This window comes from Berghia stephanieae, chromosome 3 (assembly GCF_034508935.2).
Source record: "Berghia stephanieae isolate SIO BIC M18660-M18661 chromosome 3, UCSD_Bste_1.3, whole genome shotgun sequence".
Taxonomy (NCBI): Eukaryota; Metazoa; Mollusca; class Gastropoda; order Nudibranchia; family Aeolidiidae; genus Berghia; species Berghia stephanieae.
The window spans coordinates 20,795,161-20,808,299 of record NC_088362.1 but is presented as its reverse complement, the minus strand read 5'-3'; the positions used below and the strand labels follow the sequence as shown (position 1 = coordinate 20,808,299).

Sequence of the window (13,139 nt, the reverse complement as noted above, 5' to 3'; positions counted from 1 at the left end):
GATATGAATTTTTTAGTGTAAATTTCTTATTTGGCATGACTTGGTGAGATCCTTATTTTCTCTCCCATAGTATTCCATGCCATGAATTATGTCCAAATATCAGTTTAGGAATAAAATATAAACCATTAGACGAAAATAATATTAATATTATTTTTTAAGCATTTCACTGATTTAAATATGAGTTTTGGGCACATTTGAAAGCCAACTTTTTAATGGCTTGATAACTTTTTTTCTATACTTAAATCCCTTACGATTCAAGTCAAAATTATATTTTTTATGACTGTTAGGCATTATAGTTTGAAGATGTATACGGTACTGCTTTTGTGTGGTTGTCTCAGGAAATGCCGACTTTATAGTGTCATATAGGTGTCAATGTTTAGGGTATTCTTGCATGTTGTAATATAATGTAAGTTCAAGTTCTCCTTTTGTGCACAAGTGAATGTGTTAACTTTTTATAGACTGAAGCGTCCAGATATATATGGCAGTGATTTCCCAAAAATTAAATGATCTTGCTGTGGTATGCCTGTGGCGTTGTACTGATTTGACTCTGGTTGTTATTCAATTGTTTTATCTCTAAATTTGACTGACTGGAGTTCAATGGTATATCAGATGACTTTATAACACAATGACTAAATGTGTTTTCTTGGAGGAAAGGAGATGATTCTATATAACATGTATGGATAGTGTGTTCGTTTTGAATGGAGTTGGTCAATAAGGAGAAAAAGGTTACTACTTGGAATAAACTATATGCCCTCATAATTTTGAATCCTCTTTTGTCTACATAATATGTCCGTCTGTTTGAGCAAATCATTTAATTTAACAGTACCAGTGCTTAGTGTTAGTTGTAATTGATGATTGATACTGCAATATTTGTAGTATGTCCAGTAACCTTGTTGGGTGATTGATTTTTTTCTTGTAAAGAAGTCATACTTTATAGGCAGATTGATAGTAAATTGAGATATTGAAATCATACACAATATTAGTTTTTAGTCTTTACTGGTCAATAAAATATTATCTTTATGAGTTATTTTACCACATAAAGACATAAATCATATCAGTTTACTGTTATGATCAACACAACTGTTTGAGAGGAACGGAATTGGTAAAAAACAATACACAGAACTTACAAAACCATGAATAAATCAAGAAAATCAACTGCCAATATGATAATATTGCACAGGAACATAGATGCATATATGTACTTTTGATATTTATCAAAATTCTTGAGATACTGCCGCTGAGTTTTGAATAACAAATTTTTTTATTTAACTGCACCATAATTTACAAGCCCTTAAAATTAGATCAACAATTTGTGATATTCAAAGAAAACTATTAACCACAAGAATGTCAAATCTTCACTGATGTTTAGAAAGACAACTGATTTTTCAAATCAAAATAATAAAGTGAAAGAGTCTGTTATTGTTTTCCCGCTATACAGACATATTATAAGACCATAAATATCCATAATTGCCCCCATTGGACACGGCACTGCCTGATACCAGTTGAACTCCAATGACCTCATGCAGGTAGCGAGCAGTGGTCCCTTGGGAGTTCCAACTGAAATAGCGCTGATTCCACGCAGTGCACAGCGATTCCTAATGGATTCATTGGAGATGGGAAATGTTAGTATGATTATGGCGATTTTGGACTTGTAGTAGAGAGAGTAAATAATGTTTTTAGTTATTATCAAAATTTTGTTATTTTAATAATAATAATAATAATAATAATAATAATAATAATAATAATAATAATTAATAATAATAATAATAATAATAATAATAATAATAATAACAATAATAATAATAATAATAATAATAATAATAATAATAATAATAATCATCATCATCATCATCTTTATTGTCCAAATTAAAGGCAATTCATGTGAGGTCATCATAATCATACGTAAAAACAAAAAGACCGCCCAAAAATGTACCTAATAAATAAACAAATAAATAAATAGATTGATAAATTCATGAAAAAAAATTAAATAAATAAATTAATTAATTAGAAGTAACAAACGAAATGCAAAACAGTTACATATTTTACTTCATGCAGTGTCGGTGCCATCACATCCGATGGTAAATAATTTTATTTTCGGGAATCGAGAGCTTTGCTGTTTACAATTTACGCCAGCAGACAGCGTCAGGTCAATCAATTTAAGATATTAAAAATACTATAATATAACATTTCATGATATTATATTTAGCTATGTAAACTATTTGACTTGGTAATAAATGGGGTGATGCAACGTAAGCCCCGTTTCCCCTTTCTTTTACTAGCACACGTTAGTAACTCACGATAGTAGGTCGGTGCAGAAGCAGACTCACTGTGTAACAAATGTAAACAAAGGAAGCCACCCGTTCTGAATCGATTGAAATGCAGTCTGTTAGTACTAGCAGTTTAAGATTTCGGTTGTAAAAAAAATTCGTTCGTTCGTTCGACGCGACCGGAGGGCAACGGTGGCGATGATGATGATGATGATGATGATGATGATGATGATGATGATGATGATGATGATGATGATGATGATGATGATGATGATGATGATGATGATGATGATGATAATAATAATAATAATGATAATATATAATAATAATTAATAATAATAATAATAATAATAATAATAATAATAATATATTATTATTATTATTATTATTATTATTATTATTATTATTATTATTATTATTATAATAACAATAATACACATTGGTATGCTGCCTAGTACCGTAAAAATGTTTACGAGTCTGTCGAAATTACAGAGTGAGAGAGTGAGGTTGTTGAATGGAAGGATTGGTGAGTCAGAGCTATGGAATGGATTTGGGGGGGGGGGGGGAGGTGGGGGGGGGGGGGGGGGGGTTGGAATGTTGAAATAGAGGCTGGAGAAGAGATGGGGAGTTGGGCGGGAGGGAGACTGATAAAAATCTTTGACTACTTAATAAAGGTTGGTGATCTGTTAAATAGATTTCTCTGTTATCTTTTCTAAAGGTCAACATTTTGAAAAACAAAAAAAAAAAAACTGACATTATCTGATTGATAATCAAAATACGATAAATATTATCAATCATCATCTCATTACTGGGATATAGAGATATTTTTTTCTTCCCACAATGACAAGTCAATTGAGTTGCCGCTCGTTATCATCTACATTAGATACACAAAATGGAACATGATATGAAAAGTTTCCTTTTCCTGACCCGTCATTTATTATTATTATTATTATTATTATTATTATTATTATTATTATTATTATTATTATTATTATTATTATTATTATTATTATTATGTTCTGAAGTAAAATGATGAACTTTTCGAGTTGTAGCGTCCAACATGGGAGACAGGAATGTTCTTTTATGTGTGGAAATGAAAATTATAGTGACATACATACAAAACTGCCGTGTTCACAATAAAAATATGTACTATTTACTTTTTTTTTTTGCCAGAAAACTCGTTCTTAAAATATCGATCAATTAAGATGACCTCATCTTGGGAAAAACTCTCAAACCTGGGACTTAGCAAAGTCCCAGGTTTGAGAGTCTTTGCCAAGATGAGGGTCATTTTAATCGATTGATATAATATAAAGGTCGGAGTTCTCTTGACAAAATTTTAAATACTCCAGTTTACAAAAAAAAAAAAGGTTGAATTCATTGAAAGTTGTGACATTTAATAAAATCTGGTCTGGTCGTGGTTTGAATCATCAATACGATATGAACACACCATGCCAGTGTTTTATATATATATATATATGTATAGATAGTGTGCGCTTGGCTAAGGAGTTCACAACATTGCCATCCGGAAGTATGACGGACCAACACACAAAACTATGTGTAACCTTGATCGTTTATAATCAGGTTAATACAGTTTAGCTGGGAGGGGATCCTGACCTCCCATAGCGGGCAGGGAGGTACATACTGTGTCTTCTTTACCCTTATATCTATCTGTTTTCCAACATGCTTTCTGCCTTTGTCTTGGAATGAGATTACTTGGTTTTTTCCTGGCCCTGGTCGGAGTCCTAGCTGGGAGGGAAGCAGTCAAATGCATAGTTATTGTTTTGGGAGATGATATTTTTTTCCTTGTAAATCATCTCTCTGTTATGTATTATTATTTTTATTTTGAATGTATAATGTAAGCATTTGAGTGTGTTCCTCTTTGTTGGATTTTGTGCTTGTGTCTGGATGAGACTTGTAGGTGATTTCAAACTAAGTACATTGGTGGTATGCTCTTGGAATCTACATCTGATCCCTATTTGTTCTCAGTTCCCCTTTGTCTTACTTTTTCTTGGGTGCTTTAATTGTAATTCTAGAACTTTTTACTATCCCATTTTCTTCCTTTTTACTGGCGCTGATATAACCTAAATGTGTTGCAAGCGCCGTAAAACCCTTAAAAACAAACAAACAATACAGTTTAGTGAGAATTACTCATAAACGTGGATGGCAAAAAGTAATAACAAAGACCTGAGTGACGTCAACTTCATTCTATATAAATACACAAGAGTAGAGAAAAGGATACATTTCATTAAGAAAATCCATTTGTGGCGGCTGGAGAATATCCTGGGCAGACAATACCTGAAAATAAATTTAAGCGAATGCAATAAAAAATTGGCCAATGTTACTTAAAGATTAATTTCTATACATTATTCACCACGATACTATTATAATTTAATTCAGAAAAAAATATGGAGCGTCAATTATATCAGTAATAATAATAATAATAATAATAATAATAATAATAATAATAATAATAATAATAATAATAATAACAATAATAATAATGAGCATTTAACGTATAGTATAGAGAAGAGCCAGATGGAATAACATTAGTCCTTCTGGGCCTTTAGTTGCGTGAAACGACAATTTATCCCGGTTTTTATAGCGTGAAACGGACATTAGCAATTTTCTTGCTACCCTTTGGATAGGAAGCAAATCTATCTTAAAGCACATTCTGTCAGATCTAACACACCTAATTTAATCCCTATTGGGTGGACAGGAAGAGGAGGGGGGGGGGGGGGCAGGAAAAAATCTCGACAGCATCCGGGATCGATCCTGTGAAGCGAGTGCTCTACCAACTGGGCAATCTATCAGGACCCTTGCCAGATGAAAATATTTTTTTTAAAACGGTCGCATCAGATTAGCTCATCAAGATTTAGCAACAAACGAGGGAACAGTGGGTATTCTACTTAGACACATACCATCGATAGTAAAACGTGTAGTTTGCTATGTTTACCAATCAATGCCATCGTTTACATTATGACGACTGTCCGAGTAGCGTATTTATCTAGGTGGCTGTTATTCCTTATGCTATGCCATTGTATTTATTATTATTATTATTATTATTATTATTATTATTATTATTATTATTATTATTATTATTATTATTATTATTATTATTATTATCATTATTATTATTGTTATTATTATCATTATTATTAATATGATGATGATGATGATGATGATGATGATGATGATGATGATGATGATGATGATGATGATGGTGGTGATGAATAATGACAGTGTACATACGTTTTCATGCCTGAAATGACACAACATTCGTAACTCTCTGTAGACCCGTAGAGCTGACACCACGTTCTGGAAGACATTAGACATCTTCTTGAGGGCCACGCGCTTGCCATCTCGAGGGTCTGTCACTGCCCTGAAATAGAATGGAAGTAAATAAATAAATAAATTAATAAATAAATAAATAAATAAATAAATAAATAAATAATAATAATAATAATAATAATAATAATAATAATAATAATAATATAATAATAATAATAATAATAATAATAATAATAATAATAATAATAATAATAATGATGATGATGATGATGATGATGATAATTTCATTGTGGAAGCGATATATGTTACAATGTTGATGACGATGCTTTTACTATTATCATGATGATAACAAGAAGAGGGGGGGGGGGGGATTTCGAAAGAAGAAAAAGAAGAAGAAAAAGAAACCAAAATAAAAAAAACCAATATAACATAGAAGAAGAAGAAGAAGAAGAAGAAGAAGAAGAAGAAGAAGAAGAAGAAGAAGAAGAAGAAGAAGAAGAAGAAGAAGAAGAAGAAGAAGAAGAAGAAGAAGAAGAAGAAGAAGAAGAAGGAGAGGAGAAAAGGGAAGAAGAGTGGTTGTGGTTATGGTGGAAAAGTTGGAGGACGGGATGTTAAGATGTATAATACATGGAAAGGGGGGGGGGGAGGGGATTTGTTTCTTTTCTTCATAAAAAAATAAATATATAAGACATTGTAACAGTAATAGCAGCAAGAGCACCAGCAACATAAGAAGTGCAGTGCGAGTGGCAGAGGACGGAAGTAAAATGGAAAAAGTATTGTTTTTAGCTGCTCCTATTGTTGTAATTTCAATGTCTATCAACAACGAATGCAGGCAACGGACCAAGATATGGAATCGGCAATTCCAATCATTATGATTATCATTAATCCCAGCTGCTGCTTGCTTGCACGTCAAAATCAAACATCGAATCAAATGAGAAGAAGAACGTCACCAACAATCGTGACACTGCTTCTCCATAGCGGAAATTTGAGTAATAGAAAAAGATGTCTCGTGTCTTTGTGTACGCTTCCATGCTATGCACGGTGGTGCTACGCCGGGTGGATTGATCAATATCAACTACTGAATCCAATAATCGAGTTCAACGGGTTCGAATTCAATGAAATAAAAGGGAATAATAAAAAAAAAAGTCGAAACAATATTGCTAATACTAATAATCAGTCTTTTAAAAATAAAATTGAAGTCATTGATACTATGCGTTTAGGTAAGAGTACGATGCTCACAATATCCCCCCAGTCGGATATAACCTACCAACACACAAAACAATGTGTAACTGTGAGCGGTTATAGTCTGTTAGATATCATTTAGTGAGAACTAATCATTAGAAAGAAAAGGCTTTCTAAAACCAATAACACGGAGGTAGAAGCGTCAACTTCGTTCCTTCTTTAATTTCAGTACTTTTTTTTTCCTCAACCGCCTTACTTTTAAAATTCTTATTATACCATTGATAGCATTTTCTGTATTGAAAAGTCATAAAATGAATATCTTTGAGGATCATATCAAAATCAGAATCAAATGTAGTTCATTAATAAGTCGATCACTGATCATGAACCAAATCGATCTTGTCTCTGATATTGATCAGTTTCTTTGTGGTTGGCCTTGTAATAATTACTACCTGCATCAACGTTTCAATGTTTACAAAACCAATAAATAGATACAATTAATCGGATTCTACTGTATTATTACATTAATTATCTAAGGTAGATGTGCCGCATTATCATACAGATAAGTATTAATTTATCACCAAGATTCAAGAATTGACGGGAAGATAAGTACAAATGAACTAATTCCAAAACATTTTTATTCTTCCTTGTTTGCTTTGTTTCAATCTCGCGTGTTGACTTTGTTGTGATTGGTTGAGACATGACCTCATTGTGTGCTACACACGTATCCACACACGTAAGGTAAATGGAATGTAGGTCATTCATATTTTGTGTAAATCATAAAATTCTGATAATTCGATTTTAATATCACTTACAAATAAATAGAGTCGAAGTTATATGGATCGTATTCTGTATTTATTTACTGGTTAAAATGGTTCGGGGAGTGGTGGAGCTGTGTTATTTGGAAAACATTTTTGTCGTCTGAGGTCATTGAGACGAGACGAATGTCGAGGGCTTGACATTGAAATAATACTAGACGAAATGGGAGGAGCCTACGTAACGAGGTCAACCCCGCCTACTTCGCGTGCTGCGTTCAGTGACGTTGCTGCCGGCGTCGAGAATCCGATGAAATGAATGAACACAAAGAACACCCGTTATCAGTTTTCCTCGCTTGTCGATTCTCCGCACTAGTGTGTGATATCTACTATTTAATAATAACAATAATTATTATGAATCAAATTTATATAGCATTGGATCAGAACACTTCTTTTCTTTCTTTTTATTCAAACAAAAAAAGTTAAAATATAATCTTGCATCTTTTTTTTTTTGTTGCCATTTACTTTAATGCAACGACTCAGGCATACTATAAACAGCATGAGTTAAAAATCAAAGAACAGTAAAACCCGTTTATAAGGATTGTAGAAGCACGAAAGGGAAGAAAGAAAGTAAAAAAGGGGGAAAAAAAAGAAGAGAGAAACAAAGAAAAAAACGAAAGAAATGGACATCAACCCGCCTCTCCCTCTCTTTGTCAGATAAGTTTGCTGATGTCATCCACAGCGAGTACCATAACTATCGTTACCCCCTTCTCCCCACATCGCATCCGCACTCCCCAACAAAATACATGGTTGTTGCATCACAGATTTTACTCTGTATGCTGTAAACGGCGATGGTTTTCGTGTCCGAAAAGTTCTTTGTACTTTAAATTTATTTGAACCCTTCGAATATTACTTATTCATACACAATCACAGACTTACAAGCTATATATATATTGAAGCCAAACAACTTTAATTTATTTTTTTAAATGAAAAAAGGCAAAATTTAATATCATTAAAGCTAAAGGTGGATGATCAGCTTTTACAGAGCACATTAGGAATGCGACATAAATAGTTTTATTTAACGGGAGTAAATATTGTCTGTGAACGAGGAGGGGGGAAAACATCCAATGCGACATAAATAGTTTTATTTAACGGGAGTAAATATTGTCTGTGAACGAGGAGGGGGGAAAACATCCATCTGTTGTAATATAGACAGGCGTGGGGGACACAGTTCAATAAATTAAAAGTACAAATTAGGTAAATGATAGATTCGAACACTTGCGGAAGTGTATAATATATGGGGGTGCCGAGGGGGAAGGGGTGGGGATGGAGGGGTCACACGGAAAAATGTTAGACATTCGAAATGACGTAATTCATAACCATGACCTGAAACACGCTGGGAAGTTGAGACAGTGAGGGCGGCGGTCGGTCAATTTGAGGTCCTTTGTTCTATTGTCCCTGTCGCTGACCCTATAGTATACGTAAGGTTAAACGCTAGACTAGTCTGAACTCGTGAACTGAAGCCATAACAGCAATTCCAATCTCTATTTTCCATAGAGAAAAGTTGTATTATAAAACTTTAGGGTGTTTATGTTTATCCAGGATTCTCTACCGTGTTTTCCAAATCCAATGTTCATCATACACATAATAATATATAAAATATATATATATATTATATATATATATATTATTAATTTGTTCTATATCACCATTTTATTCCCAAGGCACTCAAAGCTGTCATTGTGAATGGCTGTACGTAAAATACTTACAGAGACAAGATAAGAAAAAATAAATGTCAAACAGATTCCAGATTTCCTACAATTTGCGGCTTTACCGTAGCAAACAAGGCAAGTGGGTGACTCCCATGTTCACACTTGTATCAGGTCATTATATATATATATATATATATATATATATATATATATATATATATATATATATATATATATAGTTAATCTGTCCAAAATAATATAAACACGAAGAGGAACTGCGCGTTTTGAAAGTTACATGGTCAAATCTTACTTCGGTAATCCCAAGCCATTCCAATGATCAATCCTTGACATATGACAAAGAAAAACTGACCAAAGGTCAAGCCAATAACCGTTACAACAGAGTTAAGCCCATAGCCCTTTATGATGAGTCAATAGAGATAGCTTTCACAGGTATGACTTCATGCTTAAACACGCAGCCCGTGGACCGTTGTACCACTTCACTACGCTTCAATATTCCTCTTTGCTATGACTGTGATGATGACACAAGCTAAACTAGTCCAGCCTTTTCCTTTTACAATACAACCCACGCGATTTCTTTCTTTGATCAATGCGATAAAAATAAAACATTCCCTTTGTGGGAAGGAAGGTTATCTCACAGCTTGTTGCCTCACGCCTCCAGCCAGTCCCAAACTTTCAGTCACTCGTACTACCGACACCCTCTTTTCGGGTTTTCCCTGAATTTTTTTTCTTTGTCCTCGGGTTTTCAAGGTCTGGCTCATAGTACTCTTCATGGTAGGTACTTCTACTTCTGCTAGCTAGCTACGTACTTCTGGTTCGACGAGAGAGAGAGAGGAGAGAGAGAGAGAGAGAGAGAGAGAGAGAGAGAGAGACGGCAGTAGAAAACGTGCCACGCCTCCTTTGTAAGGTCAAACAGCTGGCTCTCCATGGTAACGTTCACAGTGATTACATAAGATGAAATCCTTTTTAAGTTAAAAATAAGGATTGCAACAAATGCTCTTTGAATAAAACCACTCTTTTCAACAATTTTGAAATGTTTCAAAACCGCCTACTAGAATACCACCGTTCCTATTATATGTCCTTTCAGATAAGATAATAATATAAACATGAGACAGAGCCTTTTAAACTCTGAGAGGTCACTGCATATAGGTATATAAATAAATAAATGTATAACTTTTCATAGCTTTTTACTATGTATAACACAAAATGAACTTTTCCTCACATACACTACAAATAAATAAACTTTTGTGGCAGTCATAGTAACAAAAGCGTGCGCGCGCGCACACACACACACACACATATATATACACACACACACATATATATATATATAATCTTAATGATTTACGGATTATTATTATTAAGTTAATTAGGTAGAGCGACTATTACTTTTATATCCTAAAAACTACGATTTTTTTACATTTTCGAGTAGGCAGACTAGTCACTGTTGTACGGTAGATTTCTCTCACATATCCAATGACTTGAATTTTTTTCCCCCGTTGAATACACAAGGGAAAGTTGTCAGATGCATACCAAGCATTTCTCAACTATACCAATGACAAACGTTGCATTCAAAAAGGGAAGTTGATGCCGGTACACGAAACGTGAATTTCCGATAAATGGTTGACTACATTAAACATTTTTATTGTTTTCCGATGAATACCACGCATTGTGACTGGAATGCGTAAACAGTACACAGTATAGACTGTTTGCGTTTACTTCCAATAGTTATTTAAATCTTGCCTTACGCCATCCCATAATAAACTTTCATAACCTTTACAGAACCGCTAAAGTACTCGTGTAATCGAGACGCACAAACCCAAAATACTAATTGGAAGAAGTCAAAGATCAACAAAGCCACTAGACTTAACCCTCTCCTAACCACCTACAGTAAAATCGTCACATTTGTTACGACACAATATACATTTTTTTCCTATTCAGATTTATTTTGTACATCACAATGATCTTTGTTTAATTAATAAGAACATAAAGTTTTGTAAAGAGCTTTTTTGAGTTTAAAAAATCCATTGTTCTGTCTGCCATTTTTGGGAAAACTCTGAACAACCATGGTAATATATAATATAATATATTATTATATAATATTAAATTTATATTATATATATATCTCCAATAATCAAGTGAAAGCGAATCAGTGACATTCAGCAGGTCACAAAGATCATAATCAATGATGGTACCTACTATAAAAGTGCGATTTGTACGATTTATACGTAGTGATAGAACAGTTCTGTGTTGTCATAACTAGATTTAACCTCGACCTTGACCGATGGAGAGAGCCTCGTACTTATGCCAAGTATGGCGAGATTGCCAGTAAGATTCTCAGACCAATTAGCAGCATTGTGCTTGATGACAATATTATAGAGAACACTTTCCTTTATGTAGAGAGAGAGAGAGAGAGAGAGAGAGAGAGAGAGAGAGAGAGAGAGAGAGAGAGAACAGGGCCAATGCACCAATACATAGATAGATGGATAGAGAGATGGATAGATGGATGGATGGAAGGATAGATATTAGATGGATGGATGGATAGATATATAACTATAGATAGATAGATATATATAAAAAGGGGAGACATAATAATATAATGAGTGACTGAATTTTATAATGAATTGGTCATAAAAGCTTATAAACATGAAAGACAAGAGTGCCACTGACTATGAAATGCTAATGCTACACTTCCTCCTTTCTCCATTAAAGGAAAACATTGGAGTATGATTAATTATCCGTGGATATTGCGTTTTATAAATGATCTTATCAACAAAACAGTGCGCAATACGTTCGTTTATTTCATCACAAAATACCCAAACAAAAGAACCGTTTTCTATTACGCATCATAAATCCATTCAAATCGAAGCCTCGATAAATCACTGATCCTTGACCTCAGTTCATTTTTTTTTTTTTTTAATTCTCGACCTCGGAGACGTGGGACATTCCAGAGACTTGACCAATCCTGGAATTCCGGACAGATCAAATAATTTATGTATAGGTATGTAAACATATCAAGAAGGGATGTCGACGCCATGACTCGGAGCGTAACGCACGGCGAGAAGTAGAAGTGTGCGTTGGTGTTAGTGGAATTTGAATGACAATGCTGATTGTATATTACATGAATGATGCGATTATTCTTACACGCCTCGATTAGTAATAAAGGTTGAAGTTCAGGGATCGAGTCGCATCAATCAATACATAGTAAAAAAAAACCCCGGCAAATCCGAGATACAGGTTCGCTACGTAAATATCTAGTTTTGCGACTACAAATCGTGTATTTGTCATTAATATCCTCATCATCATCATCATCATCATCATCATCATCATCATCATCATCATCATCATCATCAATCATCGTCATTATTATTATTATAATAATTATTATTATTACTATTATTATTATCAATATTATTATTATTATTATTATTATTATTATTATTATTATTATTATTATTATTATATTATTATTATTATTATTGTTATTATTATTATTACTATTATTATTATTCTCATTATAATTGCGTTTCACATGCTATGTCCCATTGTCGGTTGAATTGTCAGCCCAACAACCACGATAAATACGCATTTTAAAACAGTTTCAGAGTTAAATAGATTCTGAACAAAGTCCCGTTTAAATTTAAACGTACCAGAACTACCAACAATCTTTGAACGCCCTCCAGGTTCTTGTGCATGTTGTTTTATTTTCAAAGAAACCAGTCAGGTCTTAAAGCATAAATCTGCGTTACTTGTATTGTAATCTGTCAGTCACCTAACTCGGTACATAGATAGTCCTTAACGAAACGCCTAACAAATAGAATTATATTCATAGAAAGGATAAAAGAAGTTTCGGGGGTGCACTTGAGAAAACGATCCTTTAAAAAGAACTTATTGTCTGTATTTTTATTTCAATTCATTGT

At 33.4% G+C, this 13,139-nt stretch overlaps 1 protein-coding gene across 2 annotated transcripts in view; it reads right to left on the bottom strand.

The window, feature by feature from the left end:
- LOC144967307 (serine/threonine-protein kinase NLK-like) overlaps window positions 1–13,139 on the bottom strand; it is a 107,434-nt gene that overhangs the window by 42,918 nt on the left and 51,377 nt on the right. For both annotated transcript variants that reach the window (XM_078904375.1, XM_078904376.1), the window contains exons 2-3: window positions 5,517–5,646; window positions 4,507–4,562 (exon numbers count right to left, since the gene is read on the bottom strand). In XM_078904375.1, coding sequence (XP_078760501.1) covers window positions 4,507–4,562; window positions 5,517–5,646 — 186 coding nt within the window. The remainder of the gene's footprint in view (window positions 1–4,506; window positions 4,563–5,516; window positions 5,647–13,139) is intronic.